Genomic DNA, 21,296 nt, shown 5'->3' with positions numbered 1-21,296 from the left:
TATATATCTTCACAAAAGTGTGCGCAGCAAACGGTTGATTTCGTCCTTTACACGGGGCGGTAGGGAAGAGTAGTCGATCTTCGTTTGTTGCCGTTGACTCGATTGATTTGACTTTTGCTTAAGACTCCGTAATCTCTTTCAAAAGAATATTAGGGATTAGTAGCTAAACCGATATTACTATTGGGAAATGTCTCAAAAATCAGTATAGTATACAGGCGTATTTAGCTAATGCAAATACCACCGTACCTTGTATCCGTAGCATATTTCAGGTAATCTCAACGCTGCCCAAAGCAGTACACTTTGTGTAAGCCTTACTTAAACTACTGTTGAACAAAGCAGTACGATGTGAGCTCCCGTCTGAGGGCGAGATTTTCCCTAAACGTGTGCAAGGGGCATTGCAAGTTTCTCAGCTGCAAATTTAGCTTGTTTACTATATAGATTTGTATGACTGTATGTTAGAGTATGATATGTATATGATGTATATTAGAGATAAAAAAGATCTTAATCAAGATTATAATATGTATATGTCTATTCTGTTTTTGATTAGATATTCTCCGAAACCCAACTGTTTATAAGATAAAATTTTAAGATACAAACCTATTATCAGGATGAATTTACGATACGATAACTGATAATAACTCGACCTCAGCGGTCCTATTTCTAACGTTTCTGGGAGTGTGATCGCATATATTCATTTTCTGTGCAAGGGTTACGTCGATGAAAATATCGTAAAATGTACCGTTTTCAGAATGCACAGTTTATGTCAACATACGGTATGTATCCACACTGGCCCATGTAACTGTTATCCAAAATCGTGAGTTGCACCTATCATCTATATATAGATCAAAGGATGCAATCGACCTCGTGTCGACCTTAAACAACCATTACCTTTCTTCCCGATCATTTCCGGTAATGAGTTTTATATTAATTTGACGATTTTGCGTTACGATCGTGAAACTTAATTGACAGGTGTTAGTTTCGAAAACAAGTCAGAGCCAACTCGATTTGTTCGTCTATCTACCGTCTGCTACCAAGTAACTAACATATATATATATTAACTTAACATATATTAACTTAACCTCATCCGCTCTTTACCTAATATTCAGGATATTAAGAAAGCTATGCACTAGAAATGAGCCTGCGTCATGCATTGAACACTTCCGGTGCAATACGAATGGCTTTACTTGCTTGAGGCACAGCGGAGCAAAATTGAAGATCTAGTATTACGTGTGGTCCTTGCATCGGCAGGGTAGTGATGGGTTGGCGTTTGCCTATTGAAGTTAAGGACATGTGAGGTGGTCTAGATTTGAAGCCGGTCGTAATCAAAGTTCGTTTTGTGCTAGGAGTGCTCCACCCGAAGCAATGTTTAGCGGGGAACGTAGAGTACGACACATTCGACATCTAACTATCGTATCCACAGGTCTGTGATTATCATTGTGCTCACAGTAATGGCACTCGTTTCCATTTTGGAAGCAGCCCATAATTGGGGCAATCTGCTGTCTCGCTACTTTCAATCGAAGTGTTAGGTGCAAACAAACTCGAGCTCGACTACTGGAGTATTACGGATTCGAATTTCCCGGTTTCGGGTCTGGCAAATACGCATGGCAGATAACCACTAGTTACTATATCCGATTGTGGATCTTAGCTTCATCATGTTGACTAGTTTGTGCTGAATTGAATCTTTAGCGTATATAAGTCGTTATAGTTATTAAAAAGTACCTTGTGTGTACGTACTGAATTAGCATGGCGAAGTCGCGCTTTTATCGTTCGCCTTCGTTAGCGTGGCGGACACTTAAAAGGTTAGGCTACATAGAGACAATTGTCCATAAACACTTAATATAATAGAATAATGACAAGAAAAAAATTCTACAGTACATAGGATAAGTTACGATCTAAGAATTTGTCTTTTGCGTGAAGCAAGTATATCGCATTAGGAAACTTACTCCTTTTCGACCGACGATGAACTTACATGACGTGCAGATTAACTGTGCATTTCTTATTCATTGATTACGCAGTCGGGCTTCCGTATTCCCTGAGTCCCTTGTCAAACGGCTGTGGTCTGACGCTAATTAATGCTAATATACCTGTATACTTTCCCCTCAAAATAAAACTATTTGTCTAATCCTATGGAAGTCTGCTACTGATTCGGGCTTACAGCTTCCGTACAGCGTACTCCGGACCACATATCCTTCACGTCTACCCGCGTTCCTTTACTAGTAATCTCTTTTGCTCTGCAGGGTTCGATACGCTAACGAAGAGGAAAAGCACGTCCGGTTAGCCTTTCTAATACGTTGCACGTACGTAGTAAGAGATATATTTTCAACAAAAGAGACAAGTTTCGTCTGTTGGCCAGTTCGTGATCAGTGAAGTTAACATCTCGCCGTTATTTATTTGGACAGTTAGGTAGTCTTCACTATGGTGCTTGTCATAAACGATTTCGCTTCAACTAGGATTGAACTGCGTTTTTGATTAATTAATCATAACAAACGAAAAATCTTGCAGGAAAAAAAAACGAGAAAAAATGAGTAAATTAGGTTTTTTTTTTCTAGAATCACACCTGGAGAGTCCCACAAATAGGATAGTTTTCGGATTTGTTATGGAAAAATTTAATTTGTGCTGAAATTGTCTGTACAAAAATCTGTTCCTGAACAGCTATATTTCTGAATTTCAATCAAGTATTTTTGCATACATATGATCTATTATTTTCTTCCATTCGAAGTCCGTCCGTCATTCTATAGTCAATTGAATTTTTTACTCGTTCCGGTATCTGGATCGTGTGTGATAATTCGCTGATTCACATACATCACAATCGAAAATAATCTGTAGAACGAATTTGGCTAAATCCAGTGAATTCGGATTAATCTGCTCAAATGGTAGCGGCTGTCTTCACATAAGCCAAATCTTCAACTTGATAATTAGATTTTCACGGTTTGATCCACCATCAATTAACTGAAAATGCACGAGCACGAAGAATGTCATATCGTTCCTGTTGGCGGTATAATTTTTATTAGTTATACGCTTAAGTTATTTAAACATGACCAGAGTAGCCTTTATGTATGCAAACGCAACAGATAGCAACCTGTGATATTTGCATACGAAAATCAAGGCTCCTTTATTTGCGAGGAAATTTTTCGCTGATCAGGTAAGTTGTATGCGTATCTCTTCAACTGGCATCACTATCCGAGCATTTGAGACTCCACTATAGATCCTAATAATGGAGTATCAAACTATAATTAGCTGTTTCCCCTCTAAGCGTGTGCTCGCCAACGGCATTTAAAGATCACACGGAAAACTTTAGGTTAGGTAAAATAACGAGCATATACTCCGTTTCGTGTCGCGGCTTTTAGCGACAACAGGATTGAGGTATATGAGGCGTTCATTCAAACCAGAAATTATTTCATCAAATACACAGAGATTCATGTTAGATTCTATAGACAATGGACTGTTAATGTTTAATTAAAGCATTGAACAAATTGATTCGTAACACGGCGAAGGCACGCACGCAGCTAAAGGTAGATTGTGCATAGCCGTACTTTAACCCATTTTTCTACAGATCATGCTTCTGCTACAGAGGAGCCATTGTTACGACAAGTACCAGTTAGGAATACAATAAGTCCGTTTATAAATCGCTATATGAGCGATATATCTATAGTCAATGTAGCAATTTATATATAGTTGAGGACAGACGAGGTAGATAGCGGCAGATCATCCCGTTTACTGAATCATAGCAAATAGCAGTGGATCATTGAAATAGTCACATTCGTCGAGGCGATGGCGGTTTCCACCGTTGACTGTAATATAATGAAGTTCTGCGTAAACATTCATTGATTTGATATGTTTTGCGTTATGTATTGTTAGCATTCGGGAAACTTAATAAATCTACTAGGCTCACTTCTGAGCCTTGTTGAGTCTCAAAAAATTGAGCTGTTTAAAATATAGTGTCCTATAGAAATTTTTCTAGGCAAAACATATACGGTGAAGACAATAAACCTTTTTTTTTTGTCAAATAAAACATCTACATAAACGTAGAAGTAATAAAGGGAAGCATCTTCAAAGGGCATTTCCATCGTGGCCATCCGACGAAACAAATAATACGCGTTCTAAAAAAATCGATCCGAAAACATTTGCCTTCATCACTTTCTATTATCGGCCAACAGTACGTTAATGTTAAACGTGACGAATCACAGCAAAGAACCCGGTTTTATTCAGGTATTTGCCAATAAAATTTTAAGCACTCTGCCGTCGCAGAAAGTATGAACGCAAAGGGTCAATGTAGAGCATTAGCGATTATTGCATCACGTTGTTGCATCATTGATGTCGCCTCCAGCCACTGGACCTTCTAATCGGCTATTCTATCGATTGTTATTGATACAGTTTCCCTTTGATAGGAAAGACATCACAACTCGACCCCCCTTAGCTCACGTTTACCCTCGCCGAAGGGCCGCCGGTCGTCTGAGGCAAACTGTCGACGCTGGCGTACAGTGAATGCATTGTGGCCCTGGCCAGATTCGTGCATATAAAATAGGCTGATTTTTTATGAACGGCATCGTTGCAGTAGTAACGGCAAGCAAAATACAATAATATGCTTGCTTCTGTAAGTAAAGCTCACTTTAGAGAAATAATCGCTGAGGACAAAAATACGTTCTGGCCGGTAGAGGACATAATTTTGCGTAACATACGAAACATATTCGTACCATTTTGGAACGTGGCATCAACCGCTCAGGATAAATATAAAGCGATAGTGACTTAGCAAAGATACACAAACAATATGGCTAGCTATGTAACGACTGGACTACTAGGAAAACTTCAGAAGTTCAGACTGTACAACATACGTTCATATATGTATATCTCAAGCATCGTAAAAGGTGCAATAACACTTAGCTCTATACACTTGTCGACATCTGTACATTCAATTGTCTTACTGGACAAACAACAATTCTAACTAATTAAATTATCTTGACTCCGGTAACCATCGTCCGTGCATTTAACAATTTGCTTATATCTAATACGAACGCACTCGTAATATTCTGTTTTGTTTAAATAGCTATCTTCATTAACGTATCATGGAAGTAAAGTAGGCACAGTAGTTCGGTGCTCTTTGTGTAACTTTTAATTCAAGCTCTCATTTCATTTTTAGCGAACCACGGCTGTGATGGCTTACCTGGCTATTTCTGTCTCGGCCGGCGGACACGAGCGTGTTGGCTTGAATCACAAAGGTGCACTTACGCACGGCCATGGCGGCTTTGATCTTGGATACGGCCATGGATCTCTATACGGCTATGGTCTGGGTGGCATGTCGTATGGTTTAAACTATGGCAAAACAACAGGAGGATACCGTAAGAAAACAGTAGCATTAGCTAAGCCCGCGACAGTCGGTTACAATGATCCTGTACATGTACACGGTGCGATCTTCGGAAATTATGGATTAAGGGGGTATGGCTTTGAACTTTTGGGTCGTGATGCCGGACATCATGGAAGTCACGAAATCTACGACAAGGCTGTCGCCACCGTTCCCATTTCTATTGAAAAGGACTACGGACATAGCTTGACGCTTGGTGGTCACGGATTTGCTAAACTAAGCCACAACGGTGGTGGCAGTAATGGGGTTGCATTGGGTCACAAAGCCGTTGCTATTACGCAGCCAGTCACTTACGGTGGTTATGGTCACAGATATGGATTTGCTCTAGGAGGTTATGGAAGTGGTGATCTTGCCTACGGATGCAATGGCTATGGAAAAACTACTGCTGTCACTCCACCCATATTTATTGGAAAGGGTCACGGAGGCATTGTCCTTAAACACGGTGCTGGTTTAATTGGTCTCGGTCGTGGAAAACTTGACGAATATAGTGGAAAATCAGTCGCTATTATTTCTGACGTCGTCGGTAAAAGCTACGGAGGTCACGGCTTCGGGCATGACTCTGGAATTGTTCTCTCTGGACACGGTCAGTTCCTGGGCGACGATGGTGGCTATAATAATGATAAGTTACTATATATATGTAAGTTATAACAATAGTTAACCGAAATGAGATGAATTGAACAATAAGTTGCGGAAACAAAAGTGCTTTGTAAAATATGTGTGCTTTTAAAAAATGTTCAGTGTACTCAGCGATTATCATGTTGGAGGGGAGACGCTTGTCTTTAGGTATATTCCAAAAATCTAGCATTTATGGCGAATCTTTTATGTTTACAAGGTAATAGACGTCTCACGTGTTATTTCGTTTCGTATCATTGCAGATATTGAGCATGGCACTCCTGTGATCTCGGGAATCGTTAAAGCGGGTGTTCCTGTTTCATTCGTTCATGGACAGTAGGAAGACGGATGTATCGAAGGAGATGAAACTAGCTTCCATTTAGCCTAATCATTTGTACACATTGTTCATATACATACGCTGCTGTGTTAATTAGTACTATTAATTAACTAATACATTAATGTTAATAATTAATAAATTAGCATGTAATTGACAAGTCAAACTAGCAATTAAGGTTACCTATAGGTACATGCCCGTTACGTAACGATACGCCTAACCAGAATCAACTGAAATAATTTTAGCGTGGAAGCACTTAATTATTTCGCATTAGAAAATTTAAGAATCCTTAACAATATCACTAGAAAGAAACAATAGTTGTTTAACTTCTATCCAACTTCTGCGAAATAATTGCCAAGTTGTTCTTATATAGTAAATGTGATTTTCTAACTTGATTGATTTTGGACACAATGATAGCAGCTATAAATACGGCCTACTGCTTATTTTATAACGACTTTTGTTGGGAGCTTTAACTCAGAAAGAAACTTTACTACCAGGGAAGCCCCTGCTCAAAAAATATGCAATTGATTATCAAAGTGTTTCGTTTTACACAGGTTAATCTTCAATGAAAGCAATCAGCCTGGCTTCAGTGTCTAATCACAAATCCAAAGCCTAATTTGTATCGTTGTTTTCGCTTAATAAGGTATAGAATTGTGTATATGCCTGTTGTTTTTGCCTCCATGCTCGTCTCTGTTTATACGCCGCAGTATACGGTCGCTGCTGTCTGGGATCCGATGGCAACACCGAAGGGCAAATGTTTCCCTCCCATACTAACCATGGAAAGAAAGAAACCTATCCGTCGTTTCGGGAGCAACGTCGGCATCTCCTGGCGTCCTCTTGCCCTTAGTTGTGCTTTGTTTTCTGATCTGACGCCATGGGTTTCCGCGGCAGTTTTCCTCGGTCATGGAGCGCCCCGGGGCTATTTCAGCAATCGTTCCCTCGTTCGTTCCGCCATAGCCCCTGCCTCGGCCATCATTCCGAACCCCTTTTCGTTTCCACTTCTGAGTAAGCAAACACATTTTTCATGCTGTTTGGCCAGAGTTCGTACATACGTTGCTAATGTGTGTATTCGTTCCGCGTTTACGCTTACTTGGATCTACCAAGGAGAAGAATACGTTTTCAATACCTATATACATATTGTGCCCTGCCTGTGAAAAAACTAGAACGTGCTCCTATCCACGACGGTGTATCTCGATCGTACTCTCATTTAGAGCAGGCGGTTACGCTCTTGATTTCGGCCTTGCCGTTTCTCAGACCGTTTCCCGGGACTGTCATGTGAGATATGTTGTTTAATAGCAATTTATACAAGCATATCGTGTCGGCCCACTGCAGTTACGACATCGGCGTTGTTGTTACTGTAGCCGGTGGCCGGAAGTAAGTTCAGCGGATTGAATTGTATTTATCTTCACATAAGTACGTTTCTTCTGTCTGATCTTCTCTTTTAGCCTCACCCGGCGCACACGGTAATCAGTTCCATTCGATGTTGTACTGTTTGTACTAGCCCTGTTACTGACGATGCAAATGTTTATTTTGTCGTGCAACGACACTAGCAGATATCCTACATCAAAGAAAATTAAGAAACAGATCATCGAAACGTCCTAAAAATAAGCATAGGAATCAATACAATTTAGATGAAAGCTATAATGTATTCAGTGAGCTATTCCTGCGTTGATATTGATTTCGTATTTGCAACGGTGGATGATTTTTCGTCGCGATGCGTATGACCATTTTGCAGAAGGGGCTAACGTGTAGTAGACTGGTACTTCGACTTTCTATTTAATGTCGGAATATTTGATTTTCAACTCTGTATACTTAGCATCACACTGTAGTGTCTGTGAGTTTGTATAAAGTCTGTGCACTTCGTTTTATTATTAGAGGATTGCGACGGAACTTTTGCCAGCTTTCGTTCTCGTATTCTGTAGAACTAAATCAGAGTGAGCTAATGGCGTCATCGTGCCAGACTTACATGCAGTTCTGCATAGCGTGAATCTTTTGAAGAATTGTCAATGATTCTCGGCTAACTTTGTTTTACTAGGGCGATCTTGTTTCGTTCAAACGAGCTTTTCATTCCCTATTAGGGGAATTTAGTGCGAATCATTTCTAACTTTTAGTTTGACTTTTTCGTATAGGGCTCAGCTTTCGGCGGTATTATTTTATTATAGAACGGGTATCGCGCGTTCGCTGGAACGGCAACCCGGGCTCCTAAGCGGTTTCGAGCGATCAACGAAACGCAGTGATCGCTTTCCGATAGGGGACAAAATTACTTGATATATATGAACGATCATTGGCTAGCCGATAGCGCTGACTGTCTGATTATAACAACGACACTTTTGCCTACGATAGGTTTCATCGCGTGGGGTCACTGGATGCATTGCTATATCATATTGATTCTCCCATCGTCTTATTGCATAGTAGATAGGATCCATCGGGAGATCTTGACACGGTTAGATAAAGAGGTCATTATTGAGGAACCTATTAAAATTTATACAACGTTGTAGCAAAATATTGGAAGTTAGAAAAACCTGTATGTGGGAAACTCCTAGGATAGGGTAAGATTTATGTAGTATTGATGAGGCTATCTGTTTCATGGCTACGTTGTAAACCTGTTACTTATAAAATTGACAGTTTATTTTGCTTCTTCGTTATTGGCGTGTTGTGCTGGAGCCTTGTACTTGCCACCAAATTGGTTCGTCGATAACTATGGCTTTATGAAGCGCTGCATCTCGTTGAAAAATTTGCATCTTACAGATTAATCTGAATCAATCGAATGGAATTTCAGTGAAACAATGTTTTTATTATTTATTACGATTTTTTATTTTACTAACAATAAAAAATTAACTGAAGATAGGTTTGCTTTAAGCCTATCTTTCCGAACCTCTTTGAACTGACGACGGGCGAGAGCTAGGAAACCGTTTCTATAGGGCAAATTTACTTCCTATTGAATCAAGTTGTTGGAACTTAATTTGCTATGATTTGCTTTAATCCAACGAAGTTTTACTCTAAAATCGAAGCTATCATAAATGCTAAAAAATCTCTAATACGAAAAATATATAAAATGTCTCTCTTCTTTTTAAGGTTGTTGCTTCGCCATGTATTTTAGAAATAATATTCGTTCAGTACTACTTGATAATATAGATATTGGCGAATGTTTATCCAGGCTCGTTTGGTCAAGAGCATCCAATGGACAGATTTTTTGGAGAAATAAGGAAAATACTCTAGAGTCTGTTCAGTTTTTGGTAATAGTCACTGACGACGATGCTAGGTTGCTGTATAATTATAAGGAGGAGTCACGCGTATCGGCCACCATTGGTTCCGTCCTTTCGGTGCTAGTCCCCTGGCTAGAGGCTGTTTCAGGGTTTGCAATACAGGTAAATGCGGTAAGGCAGTTGTACATTCAACGCAACTGTGTGATGTCGATCGTCCATGTCGTTCCATTATACCAGTTTTCCAATCCGAGGAACGACCCCGGATGGGTAGTAGCGCCGTAGAAGAAAGTTTGCTACATCAATACCTTCTGCTTGTGGCGGCAATAGGGACCTTTCCAGCGGGGAGGGGGCTTCTAATGTCGAAGTAAAACTGCGGCCCCGCGTGGTATGTTGTGTACGTACGGCGTGGATAAGGGGAAAGGCGAGCTCTGCAGGCGTGCTGGTGGCGTCATTGTCACAAAGAACTATCCATCCGTGAAACCAGCAAGGCAATCCGAGGCGACAAGGTAAGCCAGTCAGGCAAAGCTTTAAACTGAAAAGAGATAAGCCGAGCCCAACAGTAGCAGGGCCCCCGTCTGTACGCAGGCGAGAGTGTGGTGTGGGGAGAGTTGAAGCACAATGTATGCCGGCTGGTCCACTATTGCAGAACTACACCGAAAAAGAAAAAGAAGTATCAGTTACCCCAGTCGCCACATATTCTATATTTTCGCGCGGAATTTCTATGGCACATAAAGGATGACATGAATGGGAAGTTGCGCGTCGACGTGAAGAAGTGAAATCGGACCAGATTCTGTAAATATGTCATGTACAACGGCCTAGTCAACGGTGACCAAATTGTCATAAAGCTAAAAAAAGGAAGCAAATATATCGATCGTTAGAGCAAACGATAATGCTTGTAGCTGCTATTGTCGTGCTACCAGAATTACGTAGTTTATATAGAACATCTGAGTCCGTTTTGTTAGAAAGCCCCCAATATCTTCAGCCGTTCAAAAAATCATTGACGCATCCTCGGCAGCCTGCATGAAATGAAGTAACTCGGTGCTGTCGTCGCCGCAGAAACGATGCCAGCGGGTGCGGTTACATGTGAAGAGACTCTGACGCCTAAAGCCTTAGTAAATAAGCAAACAACGAATTACCTTGGACGATCATTGGAGTGGGCCCGAAGGACAGGTAAAGGAAACACGTTTTGTTCACGGAGGAAATATTCTTTGGCAGAAACCAAGAGAAAGATAAATTGTTTTATTGGCAGTTTAAAATGGGCTCAGACAAACTGAGAAACCTGCTTTATATACAACTATATCTAATAAACTATTGCTTTCTTTCAGTTAAGTGTTATATTTCTGTCTTATAGGATCATGCACATTTGAGTATATTTTGTCTATTTTAAGCGCACATTCGAAACTTACGTTTAGGTTGCATCAGCAAAAATACGTGAGCTGAGCATTCATCACGACTATTTCTGCGTGTATGCCCGTTATATGTCAACATTGTCCTGGAGACGCTTGGCTCTTTTTAGCCATTTTAATCTTACTGTATCCCTGGCGCTTACTGGTTAAACCTTCCAGTTCAACATTGCCTGTGATCAGTGCGTACAGCGTCTATGTATGCACCAGCCGTAATACGCATCGCACAGGTTTATTTCCGAGAGCAAGATAAACCAAATCTGGACAAAGATCTTCGGTTTTAGCAGAAATCATCAAGACTTTCAAGTTCACTGCTTTTTAATGCAGTTTTTCAATCTTATTCCCGAGACTTGGGCAGCTTACGCGCAAACCCGGTCGGACGCACCGGATGAGCAGTTAGACAACAAAAGCAAGATTAGTTCTAATCTCTCTTCCACTCAACTCCCGGTGAAAATGACAATTTGCTAATAGCTTTCGACTGGCTCATGCAGTATAAAACTGGAACTACTACAATCACTGGGGTAGCAGTGTCCTCTATGCCTTTACGCTTGCTACCAAAGCGAACCACATCGAGCAGACCCCGACGCACCGACAGGGTGGTTTCTAACGAGGAAAAAAATCAGGAAACTGTGGCTTTATGAGTACTAAATTCTTTTTCACGTGACAGCGTGAGAGGGATCTGATCTTTCTAGCTCGTTCGGTGATGATCGTCTCGGTTGGAAAATGGTGTATTCTTCATGGCAGTCAAGCTTACTTTGCTTCGGTCGTAAAAATGCTTAATATGAGATAAAACTTCAGCGGCAAACGAACCGCTATCATTCCCTCCCCCAACATAGGGCACAGGGTCACATCAGGCTCCCGTTATAATAGCTGCCTCTTACAGTTACTTCGACGGACGTCCCTACAGGCCAACATCGGCCTATAGTTGAAAATAGTATATTAGCACACGTACATAAAAATAGAGCAATTGTCTTCGTCGCCGTATATATAACTGACTGTACCAATTAGAGAAGCCAATTACGTATTAGAATAAAACTGGCTACTCGAGGTGACGATTCTCGGACGTCTCGTAGTCATCCCTCCAAACACTGAAGAGACTCTGTTTATATAGGAGAAATTTTCGAGGATTGGGTGACGCTGTCATGGTGGACCACATGAGCACTAACGTTGTACTCAAAAAATGTGTCACTTTGGAAAAGGTCTGCTTTCAAGTTTGCTGAGTGTGAAAATGCTGATTAAGAATGTTCAGTAAATAATACTATGCAATACGACGACGAACGAAGCTCCATTTTTACTCGAAATACATTAGTCTATTTTTTTTTTAAATAAACATACGGGTATTTCTAAACAGGAACGGACGACAAGAAGCTAAGGAGTTTTTGTTCTATCGTTTTTTAAATTTCGATACGTATTTTTTTTTTTATTATCTTGGTACGGATTTCTAAAGCAAAGAAGAGTGACCCTGATTTGCGCTTGTGTAGGAATACATAAATGACGATTTCAAGATATTGATTTTAAAAACACTAGACAAGGCCTGGCCGGAGACTGCACTCAGGCCCTTTGATTGAAAACCTTTTTCGAGCCATTATGAAACATTACTTTATAACACATTTAACAGGCATTCCAAAGGCATTCTTACAATCTAATTACAGAGCTAGAAGTGACGTAATATTGTACGTAGGTCAAAGGTATTAAAGAACTATGCAGTTCAAGGTTAGACAATGTCATAAAGCTATTCATGGTTACTTATAAGTTCACAAGTTACTTTAAAAAACATCTGTAGACTTTGAAAAAGTCTACAAAATTTGCTACGTATTTCCTATGCTAGTGTAATCGCCTGTATGCTCGGGTCGAGGGCTATAATCCATATATATAAAATCCATGTAGTAATAATAATCCAGGACTCGATCTAACTCACTGACAATCTTATATTAAACGCTTGCTTCATGGTCAAGTGCTGAATTTTTTGCAGCAAGTAAGAGCAACTTAGAATGATACAAGTTCTGTATTTTCCAATTCACAATCATTATTGTAAGCGAGTACAGAAAGAACGGCATTGTACACTGACCAAGCGGCAGCTTTCGAGGGTGATTCTCTTCAGAGTTCCTATTTGCTTTGAATTGTTTTTTGCTTTACCTTTTCGGCTGAGGAAGTGGCGGGCTCACCTGGGTGAACGGACTGCGATGATAGAGTCAAATGGGAGTTTGCGATGGAATAAATATAATAATAAATATAAATATCTGAAATTCCATTTGTTTTTCAAACTGCTATCTCTATCTGCTTGTCTGCACGTTCATCTGCCAGCCTCATCCGTGCCGCTACCGCCCGACCTCAGCTGCCTTTCTCCCTTACGTTCTCAGTTTTTTGCTTGGTCGAGCCACCGAGCAGCTGCTCGTTCGTTGGTGGACGTTCTTTCATTGCGACGACTAAATTAAAACTTAACTCTCCCACATGCACAGCCATGCAGATGATCGTCTAAGTCTGGCGGGCGACCAGCCGACGATTCCCGAATTCGGATGTTGGGCAGACTGTCGGATCTGCTCCGGGGTCTCCATGTGCTCTTCGTTCGCATCTATCGCTCGCAAAGTCACCACAGTGGTGGGGCCTGGGCTCGGCGAACAGATCCATTGTGCTGCCCCTTCACCGGTCGCCTTTAATCACAGATTCGCATCTATATGCCATCCAGAGGCGCGGGAGAATGGCACGATCGTTGAAAAGATAGACAGTGGTAAAGTTGCGAGCCGACCGAACGTGGTGAGTTCAACCAGAGATAGCGCAAAACAAAGAGCAGACGACAAACAGAGACAGAATAGCCTGAAAAAGGAAGCGGCTTGTGGATCGTTCCTGGTGCGTGTTCATAACAGCCTGTTCCTGGTGCCTGATGCCGCTGCAGCAAAGAACGTCTCTAACGCTGGTGATGATAATAAATAATATCTTTGAATTAACAGCAGATCCTTCATGGGAAGGACAAGGAGCGGCGTTGATTCTGCTGCTGCTGCTGCTGTACATATTTGTGTATGTATTATTCAGCAGAGCAGCGATTTCTATCCTGTTTAGCCAGCGGACTTGCCTCGGTAGGACGGCTTAGTTACGTGAATGAAAGGGCGAAAGAAAAAGAGTGGCTGATTTAAGAATACTAGAGATATCAAGAGAAATGTTCTGTGCGAACGTGAACGACGTTCCAATGCAAATTTGATTAGGCATAGAGGATATGAAATTTCCGAAGGAATTGAGCTAGGGACGGTATGTCGCCGTTTGTCTATGACTATTTCAATATCTCTAGTGGGGGGCTAGACCGTCACACGGAATAACTATTACGCATATCTTTTCTGCGCAGATCAATTTTTTCCTTTTTTATAATCAATATGTATTTTCGTGAGAAAGTTTTTACTATAGAGAGAATACATTGCCTTTGAGTTATTGAATATTACCCGAAGACATCACGTTTATAACTTTTGCTTTTGAATGGCCCTTACACATTCATCGTAATTGGAATTGTAGTGAGGCTTCTTAATAAAACTATTTGCCGAATTGGCTGAACTGTTTATTTAAAAGGAAAAAAATTCTTTACTAGAGGCTCGTGCCGCTGCTTTTTATTGCTGAAAAAAAAAATAAAAACTATAATCTCAGTCACTTGATTTTTATGGAACGAGTTACCTTCTATGCATATGATATTCCCATTATTTCCTGACAGTTATCTTCGCGGTATTTAAATGTCCTTTAACTCTTGTATGCGCAACAAATTACCTCGGAATTTAAATCCATACCCTTCGTACTCAGATTATGTTTACGGTAAAACACCTAAAGCCCTTTATATCAGCACCGTTACTCTTACTATTTAGTATTCCTTAATGTATAGACAAAAGCAATAATCTAAACGATTGTGTCTTTTTGAAAGTACCTTTTTCTTCTATGAAAAAAAAAAGAATATTGCGGTTGATTACTTGACATTTAATTAAAAACGCATGCTAACCCAGTTCAATTTTTCGCCTGGGCCCCGTCTCATGCAACACGAAAATCATCTGTGTTTAAGAATCCTGTTTAAACTATTACTTTCACAAGCTAGCGATCTGTATGATGAATGGATTTGTATGTGTGAAAATCATAATCAACACTGTTCCCTATGGAGCCCTTATCTATCAGTTCTCCGGCGGGATACTTAGGGCGTCCAGCTACCACCGAACAGTTGAGGATTAATTTATAACAACTGGATATGGATACATTCACGGTGTATTAGATGGACCACAAATCGCTTTTAATGAACGCGTCAAGGTAAATAGGCGGGCCGATAAATTGAACGTTACGATAGAAAGTCTCTGTGACGCGTTACGTACTCAATGGTTGAAGATGCGGAGATTATTATTGCAAGACGAACAGATCAGATGGTTGTACGGTAATATGGAGGAAGTTATTTTTGTCTGATGATCGCCTTATTATAATTATTACTACTACGATAGTAAACACTTATTGTTCCCTTATGGGTGCTGAAGTTTTACTTTAAATCTATCAAGATCACTAATTTATTTTAAAAATCTAATCAATGTTTATAATAGTAAAAATAATACTTTCAGTTTGTGAGTGACGCTTAATGTAATGAGCGTGTTTTTTGGAAACGAGTAAATTGTTTCTCGGATGCATACAAGGCAAACCGAAATAAGCAGTATGCGTTCATTGTGAAAATGATTCAAATCATTTTTCGTTCGTTTGGTGTTTGTGAAAGTTGTCTTAGGCTGATGTTATTATTTTTGACTCCACTCTTCTCTGATAAATCATCAAATTTCTATGGCAGATATTTAATATCCTTCAACATCGAACCTACGTATCCTAGTACAGTTCGCAACTGGTGAAGCTGTATGAAGAAATGGCTGTTCAGTGTCTGGGGCGAAGAGCCGTTCAAGGTTTTAGTAGAACCGAGTCTCCGTTTACATCAGCATCGAGAAATGTACGATTGACTTCTTAATCAAGCTGCCATTTAACGCTTAAGAAAAAATCATTTTCATAAAATATCCTTTTATTCTTATCGTAACCCTTGTTTGAGAAACAGATCTGAGCAAACGAACTTTTAAACTTGAAGTACCAGCCATTGCTAGTTCAAAGCAGAGCTATACGCAACGCTATAAGAGAACCTGAGCCATTATAACTGTTTGCACAATTTCGAATTATTCGGTATAGATAAGTTAGAGAAAGACAAAAAAATATTATAGTTTAGCATTTCACTCAGAACTCACAAGTAATAATGAAGCCAATCGTGAAATTGTTTCTAGTTTCTTAAAATCCGAAACAGAGAAAACAAGATATATTGCATGGCGGCTTTAATTGTAAATGGTACAGTTAATATATAGAACAGCATTTTATTATATTAGTGAAGATGATTCAAGCAGATGCAAAGCAATGATCGCTTGTACAGCTGAATTGTCTTCTGTTATACACGGTTATGGTTTATATAAGTTTATCTGCTTAAGAGCTAGCCTACGATATCTCCTTAGATACATTGAGAGTTGACTAAGTAAAGATGAAATATAGCTTTACAGGGAGTTTTGTTTCTCTGCTTTCCGTAGTGAGTTTCCTGCAAAGCCCTGTCATAACGTATCACGTATTGTCCAATGCAAACAAATGATGACGATTAAGCTTGTTGCTTCCTAAAATCTTTTGATTTCGAATGTATGCAAATAATAGTACCCACTAGGTTGCTTACTTGGTCCTAAAAGTCAGAAAGCTCGTGGAAATGATAGTCAAGCCCCAGAAGGGCAAAGCTAGGCTTGACAACACATCCTGAAATATGACCCATAGGGCGCGAAATCGTAATGTAAATGAGCCTCAAAAGGGAGAAATTTGGTCATTGCTACAGTTTCTGGTTCTATGATGAGCATACAGATTTGACGAACGATATTTTTATACAGTGAAATTAAAGCAGATAATGTTATTCGTTCCCGTTTGTAAAATTTGATATTTGAATACAAAAAGCAAACATTGGTCACACGTCAGTGGATAGGGTTTTACATCGAGAGGCCGTGACGCCACTTCCGTTCGCGCATAACGAGATTTAGCCAATAGAGTTTCCAAATGGTGCGACACGGTAGCCTGCATTGGGTGTGGCAGGTCGTGACATAAATACGTGTGTGAAACGATCTGTCTTCTGGCCTTCTGTGAAAAAAGGTGTGCGTGAGATAAAAGTACATACTGGATCCACACGAGTTAAGGGAAAATGGGGCTGCCATAGGGTCTCTTGGAAGTGCTTTACGCCAGGAGCCACAAATAAGACTGGCTGCGAAAGTTATAGAGATATATCTGTTTCAGTGATCTGTTTCTCTATAATTTCATTCTAAACGCGGCGTTAAACAATAATAAATAAAAATATTTTTTGCGGCGTATTTTCAAAAGGAAACAGCCTATTTTTCGGGAAATACAAATACGGCTTTGAAAAGCATTCACCTCATTGCCAGACTGAGCATGCCCCCGGCGCTTTCACTTCTATTGAAACCAGATCGCATCTTTCTAAAGAGCTTGATTCTTAATTAACTGTATATTTGTGCTCTGAAAAAAACTGTCTCAGACTCTCCTCTGTAACTTAATCGAGCCGAAGCGAGCCCGGGCGTTAGGTTTTTGGGCAGCTTATTAGTGGGTATTTAATCCACTCAGAATTTTCTGATCTTACTTGAACTTTATTCCGCAATGTCGACGATGTAATTCCCAACTGTGTTTGAAGGACCTTTATGAAAAACAAGTATAATTTCTTAAGTCCTATTGAACGGAAACAATAACGATCGAAAGTCATCTACTTGCCTTACTATTGAATAGTTCACTATACGAAAGTAGTTGAGTCATAGACAGACAGCATATTACAAGGTGTCTAGTAAACCATGCATGACTACCGAACGAAAACATAGCATCTCTTTTCGATTTTCTAGAATAATAAGTAATTCATTGCAAAATATAACTAACTACCTGTTACTTTTCATTGACAATATAGAAATTTGTTGATGAAACCGATATAAGAAATATCTTCCACTGAACCGGGGTTGATACTATTCCAGTAATTATTATTATTAAGATGCATGTTAAAAGCAATTCGCTACAATCGGACAAGCCTCTTGAATGCTTTAAATTGTTATTGCTTTGAGTGTAGCGTGATTGTTTTGTAGCGAAGTAAAACACTGATAAAGTCTTATGGTCCACTTGAAATTATCACAGGATATGTTCCAGTCCTGTAATAATCAACGAACTACTTAGAAATCATCCTCGTTCAAGGTCAGCTGAGCAATTACAGAGCCCCAAAAACTAACTGCGTGTGAATGAATCCACTCAAGAGCGTCCTATAGTAGTCAGCGCAATAGAGGGCGCAGTTCATCGTATATATGCTAACCTGATGAGAAGTAATAATTTATAAAAAAGAAAAAAAAATAGTAAATAAAAAGTCTTCAACGCGTTCACAGTTATGAGAAAATCATTATAATGATGATGCTGCAGTTACGGATGAAGACGAAACGGCTGTATTTGCAGACAAATCGTGTATACGTGTTCTATTTACGCGCGGAAAATTTGAAATGTATGTATCTATAAGAACTATATACATATATATACAACTATGTCTATTAATGTTATTAGACGTTGTTATTAATACATTAATGCTGCTATTCATGGGGACTAGTTGTCTTAGATGTATTCTAAAATGTTTGCGTTTGCATAGAGGGTCGTGAAATTATTTGTATAAACGAGGAAATAATGGCGAGTGAGGTCTAATGCGGGCTCGCTTTGTTTTACCCTTCGTCGTCGACGTACGATTGATTTTGCCCTGTTTTCATAGTTGTTGGCGGCCGCTTAGAAATCACTTTACGAATGACGATATCTTAGAAATGTTTCTAAACTTTCCGTAAAGCCGTAAATGTAATTTTGGTCAGCGATAAAAGTTGGTTACGTGTAACCAGCATTGTATCATTGTACAGGTCTGACGTCCTCACGTCTTCAAACAGTTTTTTTTTTATTTAGGCATAAATAATAGATGAGTTACGAACTACGTTCTTAATCGGTGTTTTTAGATTATATGGAGATTTAGTGAAAAGTGGTCAAAAATTATCATAATATTCAAAAGATCTGTTTGCTAAAAGACATAGCGATACCATTCAAAAAATTAACCTTTTTCCGATAGCCGATCTCCCTACAACACGCTGTTTGGAATTACTTCAAAGGTTGTTAAAAAAATTGGTTAATAATGTTGGCCCGTTTTTTCTTTGAAATCTATTATTTGGTGAATATTTTGCAGCGGTAAAGTAGATAAGAAGTTAGACCTGTTAACTGTTCTGCACGTGATGATCATCGCCATTTTTCTACTGTTGTTGCGCGGTGATTGTGGCAGATTCGTTGTATGCAGAGTTATTGGCCGATATGGTACTGGTTAACGAAAGCAATTATTCTACTTCTGAAGTCGTTAACAGAGCTCGCCGTTTTTTTTTTCAGAAGTATAATATTAGGACCGATCGATCGCCCTGCACAAAATAAGCGGATAAACAATATTGTGCCTTTTTTTCCCGTAAGGCTACCATGAAGTTCCTAATAATACTATATAACATCAGTGTGAGAAAAGGAACGCATAGCCGAAGAACACCCTAAACGGCCAGAGGAGAAGAGTTCACTTAAACGACTTCTAAGTGCCGCCGGTAACATTCGAGACACAGGCTAGAAGGCCTCTTAGCCGTGTCCAGCCAGTCCAGTTGACTTTGTGACCATAATAATACAACAAGCTCAGTAACTTTTCTTATTTACAAGCATTTTCCTGCATCTTGCCTTGATTCATCAGGTTAAGAAGATTTGCTTCTATTTCTTTATCTCTGGTGTAAAATACGCGGCGAAATCATCAAGTGCCATAGGATAAACTTTTATTAAATGCAACGTCAATCTGAATAAGCCAATTATTTAATGATTTGATTTTACCTCTCTTGATCAGCTTTTATTTGACAAATTGATATATATTTTTTGTCAAAATATTCTACAAGCAGAAAAAATCACCAGGTTATTTAATGGTGTTTTTCTTTTTTTGCTTAAGTTACAATACCTCTTATGTAGTATTGTTTGTACTTGTTTTTCTAGATAGACGGCTTTAAAGCCATTTCTCAGGTAATATAAGTCGCGTCGGGTAGGGCTTTGTGTCTTTTCAAAGATCTAAGATAAAGCATTTTGAAACTGAATGAAAAAATTCACACAAATACTACAAAAACAGTACTACAATAAAAAATCACAAAAAGTACTTTACAATTTTTTCACAAATGCTACCCAGGGTCAGGAGGCGTTATTGGAAGAAACGGCAACAAAGATTATCTCCTTTCGTTCTCGAAATTTCGATCTAAAAGACATACTTTAGTAGTCAACCAATTACATAAAAGGAAAAAAAGTTTGTTAAATTATTGCAAAATGTCAGTAACTATGACAGTTTTAAGAAACCTTTATAGCCATAAAAAAGCTTGATGTTTGAGTCGTACAAAAATGATTATATTTCCATCTGTGAAAATATACAGAAAAAAGCAACGAAGTTGCGCCATTTCTAGGTCAGTTGCTCACGGATAATGAAAAATCTACCACCTGCAACAATAATATACAAATAGGAAGATTAAAAAATATCCTCCACTATCTGTGGCAAAGCTCAGAATAATGCCGAAGAAGGTGATGGTATGCGTTTCGCTGAATTGAAGAAAACCTGTACATTATAGGTTGCTGCCGCCAAACTAACAAGATTCGTTAGTATTTCTAATGCTATAATAAAGCTAGTTATTTAAAAAAAGAAAAAAAATTAAGCTTTTCATGACGGAAGAACTTGAGAAAACTTCTTTTTTTTGCCAGAAATCGATGGTCTATGTTATTGCTTGCTTTTTATGACTATTGAAAGATTCGAGAAAAGCTTTGACGAGGCAAACTGAAGATTTTGTAAAATCATATCAACTCAGGATCTGTCGTACAGAAATTTACAGCTGTTCTAAAGGAAAGAATATCAATAACCGATCTAGAATCGTTTAGAAAAGCTCCAGCGGAAACTTTTTGAGCTTTTTACACTTTACTTTTTGTGCTTTTAGCGATTTTGGCCCATCATATTTCTAGGGTTTGTGGCGTGTTATCGGCCAAAAATGCCATTTGTTGAGGTTTTTTTTTTTATATACAGTGTCTTTGAATGAGAGTTTCTGTTTACTAATTAGTATCGTTTGACATAGGGTCACTCAGAATAATACGTAAGTTAAAGAAGAACTAGTGAGTAGTTTGGGTCTAATTTGAAGCTGTAATTAAAACAAATAATGATTCTCTTGAATAATCGTTACCGTAAGAGTGACTTATCTAGTGTACGCAAAAAAAATTGTTAAAATATCTGAATAAGAAAGAACTCGCATTTACACCGCGTA

The 21,296-nt window shown here is 39.1% G+C and overlaps 1 protein-coding gene and 1 long non-coding RNA gene across 3 annotated transcripts in view; one reads left to right on the top strand and one right to left on the bottom strand.

The window, feature by feature from the left end:
* The window catches only part of LOC111264234 (uncharacterized), a 21,555-nt gene extending 15,081 nt beyond the window's left edge, over nt 1–6,474 (top strand). Inside the window, exons 1-3 of one of the 2 annotated variants that reach the window (XM_022839938.2) lie at nt 4,503–4,594; nt 5,138–5,942; nt 6,235–6,474. In XM_022839938.2, the coding sequence (XP_022695673.1) occupies nt 4,583–4,594; nt 5,138–5,942; nt 6,235–6,311 (894 nt within the window). In that variant the 5' untranslated portion in view covers nt 4,503–4,582 and the 3' untranslated portion in view covers nt 6,312–6,474. Of the gene's footprint in view, nt 1–4,502; nt 4,595–5,137; nt 5,943–6,234 lie in introns of those variants that run through there. The other variant, XM_086970004.1, reaches the window with a different exon arrangement.
* Nucleotides 2,337–5,252, bottom strand: LOC111264235 (uncharacterized). The gene is made up of 2 exons (XR_002682768.2): nt 5,162–5,252; nt 2,337–2,986 (listed from the first exon to the last, which is right to left on the bottom strand). It is a non-coding gene; the product is annotated as an uncharacterized LOC111264235 (long non-coding RNA).
* Nucleotides 6,475–21,296: the final 14,822 nt, after the last annotated feature.

Source organism: Varroa jacobsoni, unplaced genomic scaffold, assembly GCF_002532875.2.
Source record: "Varroa jacobsoni isolate VJ856 unplaced genomic scaffold, vjacob_1.0 scaffold_839, whole genome shotgun sequence".
Lineage (NCBI taxonomy): Eukaryota > Metazoa > Arthropoda > Arachnida > Mesostigmata > Varroidae > Varroa > Varroa jacobsoni.
Note: the sequence above shows the minus strand (reverse complement) of the source record. Positions and strands in the feature narration are given on the sequence as shown.